At 48.3% G+C, this 13,612-nt stretch overlaps 1 protein-coding gene across 1 annotated transcript in view; it reads left to right on the top strand.

Annotated features, from left to right (window-relative positions):
• The window catches only part of CCDC57 (coiled-coil domain containing 57), a 104,591-nt gene that overhangs the window by 10,516 nt on the left and 80,463 nt on the right, over positions 1–13,612 (top strand). Inside the window, exon 6 of the mRNA XM_025363493.1 lies at positions 8,401–8,601. Within this exon, the coding sequence (XP_025219278.1) occupies positions 8,401–8,601 (201 nt within the window). The remainder of the gene's footprint in view (positions 1–8,400; positions 8,602–13,612) is intronic.

Genomic DNA, 13,612 nt, shown 5'->3' with positions numbered 1-13,612 from the left:
TAAACTATTTTGGGAAAAGAATTTTCTTCCCTTGGATCTATAACCATCAAGTTCTAAAGAGCCCTTTTCCTGTTGAAATGGTTTTTATTGGGCCAGGAGCGGTGACTCACGCCTGTAATCCCAGCACTTTGAGAGGCCGAGGCTGGTGGATCACAAGGTCGGGAGATCGAGACCATCCTGGCTAACACGGTGAAACCCCATCTCTACTAAAAATACAAAAAAAAAAAAAAATTAGCCGGCTGTAGTGGCGGGCGCCTGCAGTCCCAGCTTCTCGGGAGGCTGAGGCAGGAGAATGGCGTGAGCCCAGGAGGCGGAGCTTGCAGTGAGCCAAGATCTGCCACTGCACTCCAGCCTGGGCAACAGAGCGAGACTCCATCTCAAAAAAAAAAAAAGAAATGGTTTTTGTTACTCAGTGTGGGTCATGTGACCCCAGGCAGAGCAGCAGCAGGTTCTCCGTGTGCCTGGCATTGCCGGGTATCATGGGATGCCCAGAAAGTAGCCATCATGGTGGTCCCGGGGCAGTGGCCCTGGCGAAGCAGTTGGAGAATCCACCTTACAAGCTGAAAGGCAGTGAGGTCAAGACGGGACGGAGCCAGGCAGGCTCCGAGAGGGACAGGGCCGGGTGGGGCAGCTTTGCTCAGGAGGGGAGCTCAGGCCATGGGGTCTGGTAGGGGAGGTCAGTGAGTTCAGCTGGGAGGATCCTGGGCCTGGGGGCCTTCAGTGGGACCCCATGAACCCGCACAGGGGCAGCCTCTGTGTCAGCTCCCACAGGTCATTTCCTTTTTCTTTTCTGAAGAAACGTTGTGACTATAAATAAAAAACAGATAGGCTGCTTAGGAAGATACTGTGTAATCACAACGGGTGATGGACAGTGACTCAGGTGAATTTTCTTGCATCTTTTATTGACATGATATTTGTGCAATTTGTATAAATCGAGAAGAACTTCAAGGACACTGTCTTTGCTATTTCTAATCAGATCTGCAGTGGGAAGCTGCTTTCCAGCCTGCTGTGCAGACCCTACTGGTGGTGGTGAGAGAGGGTTGTGCCCTCAGCTGGCTCGCATTGTGAGGGCACCCATCAGGGTTCTCATACCTAGATGAGGAAACCAAGGCAGGGTTGAGCCCAAACAGACACAGAGCAGATGGCAGTGGTGCAGGACTGCTTGCTTAGGTGCACTGTGGCCATGACGAAGCTGGACAGACACTGTTTCTCTTCATGTGTTTTTAAGTCTACACCTAGCGTATTTTAAAATCATAACTTGAAATACAGTTGTTCCTTAAACAATGAGGGGGTTAGGAGCATCTAGCCCCATGCAGTCAAAAATTCACATATAACTTTTCACTCCCCAAAAACTTAACTACTAAGAACCTACTGTTGACCAGAAGCCTTACTGATAATACAGTTGATTAACACACATTGGGCATGTTATGTGTATTCTATGCTGATTCTTAAAGTAATGTTAGCTAGAGGAAAGAAAATGTCATTAAGAAAATCACACAGCACTTTGGGAGGCCGAGTCAGGGGGATCACTTGAAGTCAGGAGTTCGAGACCAGCCTGACCAACATGGTGAAACCCTGTCTCTACGAAAAATACAAAATTGGCCGGGCATGGTGGTGCACGCCTGTAATCCCAGCTATTTGGGAGACCGAGGCAGGAGAATCGCTTGAACCCAGGAGGTGGAGATTACTGGGTTCAAAATGGCACGCCACTGCACTGCAGCCTGGATGACAGAGTGAGACTCCATCTCAAAAAAAAAAAAAAAAAAAAAAGAAAAGAAAAAAACAAAATCATAAGAGGCCAGGCACAGTGGCTCATGCCTGTAATCCCAACGCTTTGGAGGCTGAGGCAGATGGATCGCTTTATGTCGGAAGTTCGAGACCAGCCTGGTCAACATGGAGAAACCCGTCTCTACTAAAAATATAAAATTAGCTGGGCATGGTGGTACACACCTGTAATCCCAGCTACTTGGCAGGCTGACGCAGGAGAATCACTTGAACTCGGGAGGTGGAGGTTTCACTGAGCCGAGATCGCGCCACTGCACTCCAGCCTGGGTGACAGAGTGAGACTCTGTCTCAAAAAAAAAAAAGAAGAAAAAAGAAAGTAATAAAAAAGTAGAAGTTGGTTGGGCACTGTGGCTCACACCTTTAATCCTGGTACTTTGGGAGGCCAAGGCAGGTGGCTTGCTTCAGCTTGGGAGTTCAAGACCAGCCTAGGCAATATGGCAAAACCCCTTCTCTACAAAAAATACAAGAAATTAGCCAGGTGTGATGGCTTACACCTGTAGTCCAGCTACTAGGGGGGTTGAGGCAGGAGGATCACTTGAATCTGGGAGGTCGAGCCTGCAGTGAGTCAAGATGGTGCCACAGCACTCTAGCCTGGGTGACAAAGTGAGAACCTGTCTAAAAAGAAATCTTAGAAAATATGTTTACTGTTTGTTAAGTGGAAGCGTATCATCTTTTTTTTTTTTTTTTTGTGAGACGGAGTCTGGCTCTGTTGCCTGGGCTGGAGTGCAGTGGCCGGATCTCAGCTCACTGCAAGCTCCGCCTCCCGGGTTTACGCCATTCTCCTGCCTCAGCCTCCCGAGTAGCTGGGACTACAGGCGCCCGCCGCCTCGCCCAGCTAGTTTTTTGTATTTTTTAGTAGAGACGGGGTTTCACCGTGTTAGCCAGGATGGTCTCGATCTCCTGACCTCATGATCCACCCGTCTCGGCCTCCCAAAGTGCTGAGATTACAGGCTTGAGCCACCGTGCCCAGCCAAAGCGGATCATCTTATAGCTCTTCATCCTCATCATCTTCACATTGAGGAGGTTGAGGAGGAGGAGGCAGGGGAGGGGCTGTCTCTGGAGTGACAGAGGTGGAGGAGGTGGAAGGGAGGGCAGCAGAGGCAGGCACCCTTGGTGTAACTTGACAGAAATACATTGTAATTCCATCTGACTTTTTTACTTTTTCCTTTCTCTAAAAAGGTTTCTATACAGTGCCAATTCCACTTTCACACTTGAGTCCCAGTGCCCATGTCATAGACAGTTCCACGTGGTAAAAAATCAAGGCAGGCATGAGTGGTGGGAGCCCTTCCGCAGGAGTGTCTGTCTGATGTCAGTTTCTTTTCTGGCACTGCTTCTACATCTGTTTCCTCATCGTCTGGCACCGGTTCGGAAACACTCGGCCCCATTGAGTTGTCTCCCGTTCATTCCTCTGCTGTGGGGTCAGCTGTGGGGTTTCTCCAAGATCCATGCTGTGAAATCCTTCACCCCGCACCCGGCCCTTTTTTTTTTTTTTTTTTTTTTTTTTTGGCCATATTGCAATTGATCTCATGATTTGCTTGATCGGCACCATTGGACATCCTGTGAAGTCAGACATGACATGTAGACACAGCTTTCTTCATCAGGAATTTATTATTTGGGGCTTGATGGCTTCCGTGGCTTTTTCTATAGCAACGATGGCTTCAGTGGTGGAAACCTGCCAGGCTTTCAGGGTGTTCTTCTGTCTGTGGGGTTTTTGGCCGCAGCGTTGACATCCTCTCCAAAGAGCGCCATGTGTAGTGAGCCTTAAGTTCCGTATGGCCTCTGATAAAGGCTAAATTAGAGGCATTGTGTCTGGGGACAAGCAGACGATGTCGACGCCTTGCTGTTGAACTCATGGGTTCTGGGTGGCAAGAGGCATTGTCCATTATCAAAATAACTTTTTTTGGAGACAGCCTCTCTGCTGCCCAGGCAGATGGTGCAGTGATGCAGTCTCAGCTCACTGCAGCCTCCGCCTCTGGAGTTCAAGTGATCCTCGTGCCTCAGCCTCCCAAGTAGCTGGGAGTACAGATGTGCACCACTGCACCTGGCTAATTTTTGTATTTTTAGCAGAGATGGAGTTCACCATGCTGGCCAAGCTGGTCTCAAACTCTTGTCCTCAAGTGGTCCAGGCACCTCGGCCTCCCAAAGTGCTGGGATTACAGGAGCGAGCCACCACACACAGACTGGATTAATGTGTTTTAGAACGTCCAGCAGCTGTAGACCTGTCTTGTAAATGCATGAGTTTCCTCTGCTCACTTCCAGCATCACGGGTGGCCCTTTGCATAGATCCCATGGTGTTATTGAAGGTTTACAGTATTACTAAACACAGTGAGAAATAGGTAAGAACCTTGAGATGTCACTCTATACTGGGATATGAAGAACCTTGACATGTCGCTCTATACTGGGATATGAAGAACCTTGACATGTCACTCTATACTGGGATATGAAGAACCTTGACATGTCACTCTATACTGGGATATGCAGTTTATTGGAGAGACAGACTGCTCACATGGAGATGATTAGTGTCTCATGTTTTTTGTTTTTTTTTTTGAGATAGAGTTTCACTCTTATCACCCAGGCTGGAATGCAGTGGCACGATCTCAGCTCACTACAACCTTCGCCTCCTGAGTTCAAGTGATTATCCTGCCTCAGCCTCCCCAGTAGCTGGGATTACAGGTGCGCACCACCACGCCAGGCTAATTTTTGTATTTTTAGTAGAGACGGGGTTTCTCCATGTTTGACAGGCTGGTCTCGAACTCGCGACCTCAGTTGATCTGCCTGCCTTGGCCTCCCAAAGTGCCACCATGCCTGGCCGTGTCACATGGTGTTTTAAGCAGATACTGGAAACACTTGAGCTCGCCATAATAGCAGGAAATGCAGTGGCTATGAAATGACCACCGCGATGTGGTTCAGACTGAGTTAACTGTGCAGTTGTTTAATAGTGCATCTTCTGTTTGTTTACATTTCCCTGGACTGCAAATAGCCCAGTGTGAGGTCTGTGAGTGTTTGTGTGCGTACATTTTGATACATTTTGATATATTTTAACTTTTAAAAATAGATTTGTGTATATTTTATGGTAGTAAATGATAAAATTAGTATATATATTTTATGGTTTCATGACAATTTAACTTTTTCAATATTTTAGGGTACATAGTCTAAGAACTTTTTCAAATTGTCACAAAACTCCAAAAACATGTTTCCAATATATGTATTGAAAATAATTCTTGTATAAATGGATCCCTGCAGTTCAAACTCCTGTTGTTCAAGGGTTAACTATTGTTGAAAATGAGTGTAATTTCTAGCATTAATAAATAAAACTGTTCAGTCACTCTTTAAAATATTTATTTTTAGGTTGGGCGCAGTGGCTTATGCCTGTAATCCCAGCTCTTTGGGAGGCCAAGGCAGGCGTATCACGAGGTCAGGAGATGGAGACCATTCTGGTTAACATGGTGAAACCCCGTCTCTACTAAAAATACAAAAATTAGCCTGGCGTAGTGGTGTGTGCCTGTAATCCCAGCTACTCGGGAGGATGAGGCATGAGAACTGCTTGAACCCGGGAGGCGGAGGTTGCAGTGAGCTGAAATCATGCCACTGCACTGCAGCCTAGGTGACAGAGCAAGATTCTGTCTCAAAAAATAAATAAAATATTTATTTTTAAAAATTAAAATAATTTATCTTATTTCTCAGCTCCAACTACTCCTATGTTAGAATGTTTCTAATGTAGGTGGGACACAGTGGCTTACACTTGTAATCGCAGCACTTTCGGAGGCCGAGGCAGGAGAATCCCTTGAGCTCGGGAGTTTGAGGCCAGCCTGGGCAACATAGGGAGATCCCGTCTCTACAAATAATTTTTTAAAAAATTAGCTGGGTGTGGTGGTACACTTATGTGGTCCCAGCTACTTGGGAGGCTGAGGCAGGAGGATCACCTGAGCATGGGAGGTCAAGGTTGCAGTGAGCCAAGTTCACACCAGTGCATTTCAGCTTAGGTAACAGTGAGACTCAAAAAAAAAAAAAAAAGAAAAGAAATTCTAATCTAAATACCGTAGCGATTTAATACCCACTAACAAGGCCGGTAGCTCACTCCTGTAATTCCAGCGCTTTGGGAGGCCAAGGCAGGTGGATCACTTAAGGTCAGGAGTTCGAGACCAGCCTGGCCAACATAGTGAAGTCTCTACTAAAGAGACAGACTGCATCTCAAAAACAAAAACAAAACACCACTATCACTGATTTCAGAAAACTACCTGAACCAGCCTTGCTGTAGCCGTCAGAAAATTTACATCATTCCTTTTTCCCCTTGAACTATTTCCATCCCTCTTCCCCACAGAATCTTATACGAATATATTTTTTGTGTTTGAATACATTTGAAGTCAATCATCTGTAACAACAAAACAGTCATATAAATTATATGATATAGTATATACTAGATATGGTCATATAAACTAAAAATAAAATTTGCTGGGGTCACAAGGCTCCAAGTGTTCAGAAAGGCTTTTAATTAAGATACTCTTGTAATTATTGGTATACATGTGCTAAAACAATACAAGATGCCATAAAATTCAGTAATCGTTAAGTAAAATGTAAAATGTTCTTGGGAAGGCTCCTTCTACTGAGACCTGTGGGGCTTCCCCCAAGTCAGTTCGCAAGAGCCTGACCCTCACAGGCATGATCAGACGGGAGTGGAGCCACTTCTTATGGCAACATCACACGTGCTCTGAACTACTTCCAAGTTATATGCCAACGACCACCTGGTGACTTCCCCTCAATAATTATTTTATTTTATTTGTATTTTATTTTATTTGTATGTATGTATTTATTTTGAGACGGAGTCTCGCTCTGTCACCCAGGCTGGAGTGCAGTGGCACGATCTCGGCTCACTGCAACCTCCGCCTCCTGGATTCAAGCAATTCTTCTGCCTCAGCCTCCCAAGTAGCTGGGGTTACAGGCATGTGCCACCACGCCCAGCTAATTTCTTTGTATTTTTAGTAGGACGGGGTTTCACCATATGGGCCAGGCTGGTCTTGAACTCCTGATCTCATGATCCACCTGCTTCAGCCTCCCAAAGTGCTGGGATTATAGGCGTGAGCCGCTGTGCCCAGCCTACTTATTTATTTTGAAACAGAGTCTCTTTTGCCCAGGCTGGAGTGCAGTGGTGCGATCTCGGGTCACTGCAACCCCTGCCTCCTAGGTTTAAGCGATTTTCCTGCCTCAGCCTCCCGAATAGCTGGGATTACAGGGATGCACTACCATGCCTGGCTAATTTTTGAATTTTTTTTAGTGGAGACTGGGTTTCACCATCTTGGCCAGGCTGGTCTCGAACTGCTGACCTCAAGCGATCTGCCCTCCTTGGCCCCCTAAAGTGCTGGGATTACAGGCGTGAGCCACTGTGCCCAGCCAAGAATGATTTTAAATCATCCATCAGCTGATAATTGAATGAGCTTCTCCAACTTGGCGGAAGCAGAGAGCTGGGGTTGGCCTTGCCAAGGGGCCTGAAACCAGTCAGCAGAGCTGTTCACTCTCAGTCCCGGTAGGGTTAGATCAAAGACTCACTGAGATGGCTTCCATAACGTTACATATACCTGATGATAGCACTCTACTTAGTAGAGCCTAATATGCTCAGAGGGTAGGAAAGCAACACGTAAATCTTTTTTAAAATTTTTATTTATTTAGTCCTTTTGCTAATGTGGTTTGTTTTGAGACAGGGTCTCACTGTGTCACCCAGGCTGGAGACAGGGTCTCACTGTGTCACCCAGGCTGTGTCACTCAGGCTGGAGACAGGGTCTCACTGTGTCACCCAGGCTTTGTCACTCAGGCTGGAGCGCGGTGGTTTGTTTTGAGACAGGGTCTCACTGTGTCACTCAGGCTGGAGCGTAGTGGCACCATCACGGCTCACTGCAGCCTCGACCTCCCATACTCCAGTGGTCCTCCCACCTCAGCCCCCTGAGTAGCTGGGACTATGGGTGCCTGCCACCACAAAGGCCAATTTTTGTATTTTTCATAGAGGGTGTTTTGTCATATTGCCCACGCTGATGGTCTTCAACTCCTGAGCTTAAGCTATCCACCTACCTCGGCCTCCCAAAGTGCTTTGGTTACAGGCATGAGCCACCGTGCCCAGCTGCTAACATATTATTTTTAAAGTAAAATATTTTTGCCAGGCAAAGTGGTGTGGCCTGTAAGCCCAATTACTTGGGAAGCTGAGGTGAGAGGATTGCTTGAGTTCAAGGCCAGGCTGGGCAACACAGCAAGACTTTGCCTCTAATTGGAAAATAGATAGGCTGGGTGCGGTGTGGCTCAGTAGACCTGGCTGGCTGCCAGGATGCAAAGCAATGAGCATCTACCTTTTTTTGCTTTCACAGGTTGGTCGGGTCAAACTGTACTCTATGCACCTCCTTTTGGTGTCCTTCTCCGGGGGGCTGTGGGCTCTGGAGGGCAGGCCAGGGGCCTTGGTCCATGTTAGCCTGCGAGGAATGAGGAACAGGTGGCTAGGTGGTTGCTGCGAAGCCTTGAGGCAGACATATCGCAGCACCTGTGCACGAGGCAGGGTAATGAATGCCTCCAAAGAGGGTCTGGGGCCTGGGTGTTGGAGGCTGGATGAGCACCATGGGACGCTCACTGTTTCAGGCATGAGGAGCTCGACCGTCTGGCCAGGGAGAAGGACGCGGTGCTGGTGGCGGTGAAGGGAGCCCACATGGAGCAGCTGCGGGAGCTGCAGGCCAGCGTTCTGGAGCTGCAGGCCCACTGTGAGACCCTCGAGGCACAGCTCCGCAGGGCAGAGTGGAGGCAGGCCGACACGGCCAAGGAGAAGGATGCTGCCATTGACCGGTGAGTGTGTGCCTGGCTCCACCCAGAGGGTGAGGGCGGGGACGGCCGTGGCTGTACTGACCGGGGCCCACTGGTGCCAGACCACAGGAAAGTGGGCCAGGCAGCAGACAGGGAGTGGCTTCTGTAGCTGTCAGTCACTTTTCTTAACCAGTCTTTTCGGTTTTGTTTTTTGCCTTTTCTTTATTTTTGAAATTGTGTAGTTTCTATGTACGTATGCATTCATCTGTTTATAGTAAGATATGCATAACATAAAATTTGCCATTGTAGCCATTTCTTAGTGTACAGATCAGTGGCAGTGGCATTAGGCACATTCACATTGTTGTGAAACCATCACCACTGTCATCTCCAGAACTTTCCATCTTCCCAGTGCATACCAATGCCTCCCTGACCCCCGCCAGCTCCCGCCAACCCCCGCCAGCTCCCCGCCAACCCCCGCCAGCTCCCCGCCAACCCCAGCCCGCCCCTGGCCACCTCCATTCTACTTGCTGCCTCTATGGATGCAACCAGGCTGGGGACCTCCTGTAAATGGGAATCATGCAGTATTTGTCCTTTTGGGACTTGCTTATTTCACTTGGCATAATGTCCTCAAAGTTTGCCCGCATTTTAACATGTGTCAGAATTTCATTCCTTTTCTCTGAATTTTTAAATTCTGGTAAAATACACACAACATAAAATTTATTATCGTTTATTTCTTTTCTTTTTCTTTTCTTTCAACTTGACTTTTTTTTTTTGAGATGGAGTCTGGCTCTGTTACCTAGGCTGGAGCGCAGTGGCGCGATCTCAGCTCACTGCAACTTCTGCCTCCCAGGTTCAAGCAGTTCTCTTACCTCAGCCTCCTGAGTAGCTGGGATTATAGGCGTGTACCACCACACCCAGCTAATTTTTGTATTTTTAGTAGAGACGGGTTTTCTCCATGTTGACCAGGGTGGTCTCGAACTCCTGACCTCAGATGATCCACCTGCCTCCGCCTCCCAAAGTGCTGGGATTACAGACATAAGACTGTGCCCAGCCTTATCTTGGCCATTTTAAAGTGTACAGTTTGGTGGCATTAAGTCTGAATTTCCTTCCTTTTTTTTTTTTTTGGAAACGGAGTCTCACTCTGTCGCCCAGGCTGGAGTACAGTGGTGCGATCTCGGCTCACTGCAAGCTCCGCCTCCCGGGTTCACGCCATTCTCCTGCCTCAGCCTCCCAAGTAGCTGGGACTACAGGCGCCCGCCACCGCGCCCGGCTAATTTTTTTGTATTTTTTTTTAGTGGAGACAGGGTTTCACTGTGTTAGCCAGGATGGTTAACCTGGTGATCTCCTGACTTCGTGATCCACCCGCCTCGGCCTCCTACAGTGCTGGGATTACAGGTGTGAGCCACTGCGCCCGGCCGAATTTCCTTCCTTTTTAAGGCTGAGCCATATTCCATTGTCTGGATGGACCATGTTTTGTTTATTCATCCATCCATTGATAGACGTGTGAGTTGTTTCTGTCTTTTGGCTCTTAAGAGTAATACTGCCATGAGCCTCGGTTGCAAATTTATCTTTGAGACTGTGCTTCCCGTTCTTCTGTGCACAGATGCAGAGTGGAATTTCTGGGTCATCTAATTCTGTGTTTAGCTTTTGAGGAGCCACATTTCTGCTTTGCCGTGGCGGCACCACATTCCCACCAGCAGCCCAAGCATTCACTCATTCATTAGTTCCTTTTTTGTTTCGATTTTGTTTTTCTGAGACGGAGTCTCACTCTGTCGCCTAGGCTGGAGTACTGTGGTGTGATCTCAGCTCACTGCAACCTCCGCCTCCTGAGTTCAAGCAATTCTCCTGCCTCTGCCTCCCGAGTAGCTGGGATTATAGGTGCACGCCACCACGCCTGGCCAATTTTTGTATTTTTGGTAGAGACAGGGTTTCACCACGTTGACCAGGTTGGTCTCAAACTCCTGACCTCGGATGATCCACCCACCTTGGCCTCCCAAAGTGCTGGGATTACAGGCGTGAGTCACCTCGCCCAGCCACTAGTTTCTTTTTAAATCCCGTTTCCTTTCTAGTGTCTAAGCCAGGCCAGGGCATATGGTCAGCCCTGTTCCACCTGTGCCTGGTGTGCAGGGTGAGATGCATACAAGCTACACCACTGCAGCCACGGTGAAGTGCTTAGCACTAAGTTCCAGTCTCCAGACGTGATCCAGGGAGAAGCTGTATTTACTGAAGACACTTAAGATGAGTCACTTTCTAGTATTTACCACACTTAGCCACTGGCTTTTTCTCTTTGTTTAGGAAAATTCCCATCACTTTTTTTTTTTACAGAGAATTTTCTCTACTTTTTGTTTTTCTTTTTCTTTCTTTTTTTTTTTTTTTTTTTGAGACGGAGTCTTGCTCTGTCACCAGGCTGGAGTGCAGTGGTGTGATCTCAGCTCACAGCAACCTCCACCTTCCAGGTTCAAGTGATTCTTCTGCCTCAGCCTCCCAAGTAGCTGGGACTACAGGCATGTGCCACCATGCCTGGCTAATTTTTTGTATTTTAGTAGAGATGGGGTTTCACCACGTTGACCAAGATGGTCTCCATCTCCTGACCTTGTGATCTGCCCACCTCAGCCTCCCAAAGTGCTGGGGTTACAGACATGAGCCACTGCACCCGGCCTCTTTTTCTTTTTTTTGAGACAGGGTCTTACTCTGTTGCCTAGGCTGGAGTGCAGTGGTGTGATCACAGCTCGCTGTAGCCTTGACCTCATGGGCTCAAGTGATCCTCCCGCCTCAGCCTCCCCAGTAGCTGGGACTACAGGTGTGCGCCACCAAGACCAGCTAATTTTTGTATTTTTTGTAGAAACAGGGTTTCTCCATGTTGCCTAAACTGGTTTCAAACTCCTAGACCCAAGTGATCCTCCCACATTGGCCTCCCAAAGTGCTGGGATTACAGGCGTGAGCCACCACCGACAGAATTCTCTGTCAAATCGTATTCCTGTTTAAGGGGGAAATGGCTCTTAGAACTACACAGTACCGGGAAGTTAAGGGCTTATTCAGAATAGTTTCTCTCGACTCAGCATGCTGTTTTGTTGTTTGATCAGTCAGATTCAAGCAGAGTTGTTGAAGCTGCCATGCATGGGGGGCACCTGAAGCCTCTGCGATCGGTGTGCGAGGTGAGAGGGGCCGAGGTGACCAGGCCTCACCACTCCTGTGCGCCTAACCTTGGCCTCCCCTTGCAGCCTTAAGCTAAATGTTGTTCTTGATTGTCTTTTCGTTTTCTGTCCATAAATACTCTTTGCTCATTGAGAATTATTGCTACACATACGCAGTATTATTTTGGCAGTAAGAAACAAACTTCTACATTCTAAAGCTTGTATCTTTCCTCTTTTACTTCTGGGGAGTTCAGTTGTCATTCTGATCCCATGATGCCAAGTATGAGTTAGCATTAAATGATGACCTTGGCTGGGCACAGTGGCTCACACCTCTAATCCCAGCACTTTGGGAGGCCGAGGCAGGAGGATCACTTGAGCCTGGGCAACAAAACAAGACCCTATGTCTACCCCAAAAAAATTAGACAGGTACAGTGGCGCTCACCTATAGTCCTAGCTACTCAGGAGGCAGAGCAAGACTCTGTCTCTAAAAAAATAAATTTTTAAATTAAAAAAATAGAAATAAGTGACAGCCTTATTCATTTCAGTTCCTTTGTTTCTTTTTAAAAATAAAATAGAGATGGAGTCTCCCCATGTTGCCTAGGACGGTCTCAAACTCCTGGACCTCAGTGATCCTCCCCACTCAGCCTCCCAAAGTGCTGGGATTGTAGGCGTGAGCCGCCGCGCCTGGCTAGCTTTGTGGTTCTTAATGGGTTTTTCAGTAGTTTTGTGCTGGTTTGGAGTTTGGAACTACAGAGAAAGCCTGTAGGATTAACATGAAAGCATTTTTTTCTTCCTTTTTTTTTTTGTTTTTTTTTTTTGGTGACAAGGTCTCACTCTGTCTTCCAGGCTGGAGTGCAGTAGCATGATCTCGGTTCACCGCAGCCTACACCTCCTGGGCTTAGGTGATCCTCCCCGCTCAGCCTCCCAGGTGGCTGGGACTACAAGTGCTTGCCACAACACCCGGCTAATTTTTGTATTTTGAGTAGAGGCAGGATTTAGCCATGTTGCCCAGGCAGGTCTCGAACTCCTGGACCTCAAGCAATCTGCCTGCATCGGCCTCCCAAAGTGCTGGCATTATAGGCATGAGCCCACCATGCCCAGCCTTCTTTTTTTATTTTAACCATCCCATTACACAGAAGAAAGAGAAGGCGTTGCATTCTGTCGCCCAGGCTGGAGTGCAGCAGTGCGATCATGGCTCACTGCAGCCTCGACCTCCTGGGCTCCAGTGATCCTCCCACCTTGGCCTCTCCCAAAAAGCATTTTCGCTCTTGTGGTGAGCGATGCCCTTCCACTTGTGCTCGTGGTGTCCTCTGTCCCTGCAGTGAGGGCTCAGCGGCCGTGCCCATTCATCTACACCTGAGACTGTGCATCGGGGAGGCCCCAGGCAGAGTCGCATCACCGTCCTGATGCTGGGAGTGGGGCCGGCCCTCGTCATTAGGTGGCTTATGGTCTGGGGATAAAGCTGCTTCCCAGAGCACCAGAGGCCGCTGGTGAGTCTGTTTCTTCAGTGCCCATGCACCACGTGGAAGGAGCCCAGACACACACTCTGTGTCAGCCCAAATTGCCAGAGATGACTGGAAATGTTGATGCCTTTGATGGTATCTCTTTTCAGCCGTGCTAAAATATATGTCCAGGCCGGGCGCGGTGGCTCAAGCCTGTAATCCCAGCACTTTGGGAGGCCGAGGCGGGTGGATCACGAGGTCAGAAGATCGAGACTATCCTGGCTAACATGGTGAAACCCCGTCTCTACTAAAAATACAAAAAACTAGCCGGGCGTGGTGGCGGGCGCCTGTAGTCTCAGCTACTTGAGAGGCTGAGGCGGGAGAATGGCGTGAACCCGGGAGGCGGAGCTTGCAGTGAGCCGAGATCAGGCCACTGCACTCCAGCCTGGGAGACACAGCGAGACTCCGTCTCAAAAA

Source organism: Theropithecus gelada, chromosome 16, assembly GCF_003255815.1.
Source record: "Theropithecus gelada isolate Dixy chromosome 16, Tgel_1.0, whole genome shotgun sequence".
Taxonomy (NCBI): domain Eukaryota; kingdom Metazoa; phylum Chordata; class Mammalia; order Primates; family Cercopithecidae; genus Theropithecus; species Theropithecus gelada.
The sequence above is the reverse complement of the archived record's forward strand: the minus strand, read 5'-3'. Positions and strand labels throughout refer to the sequence as shown.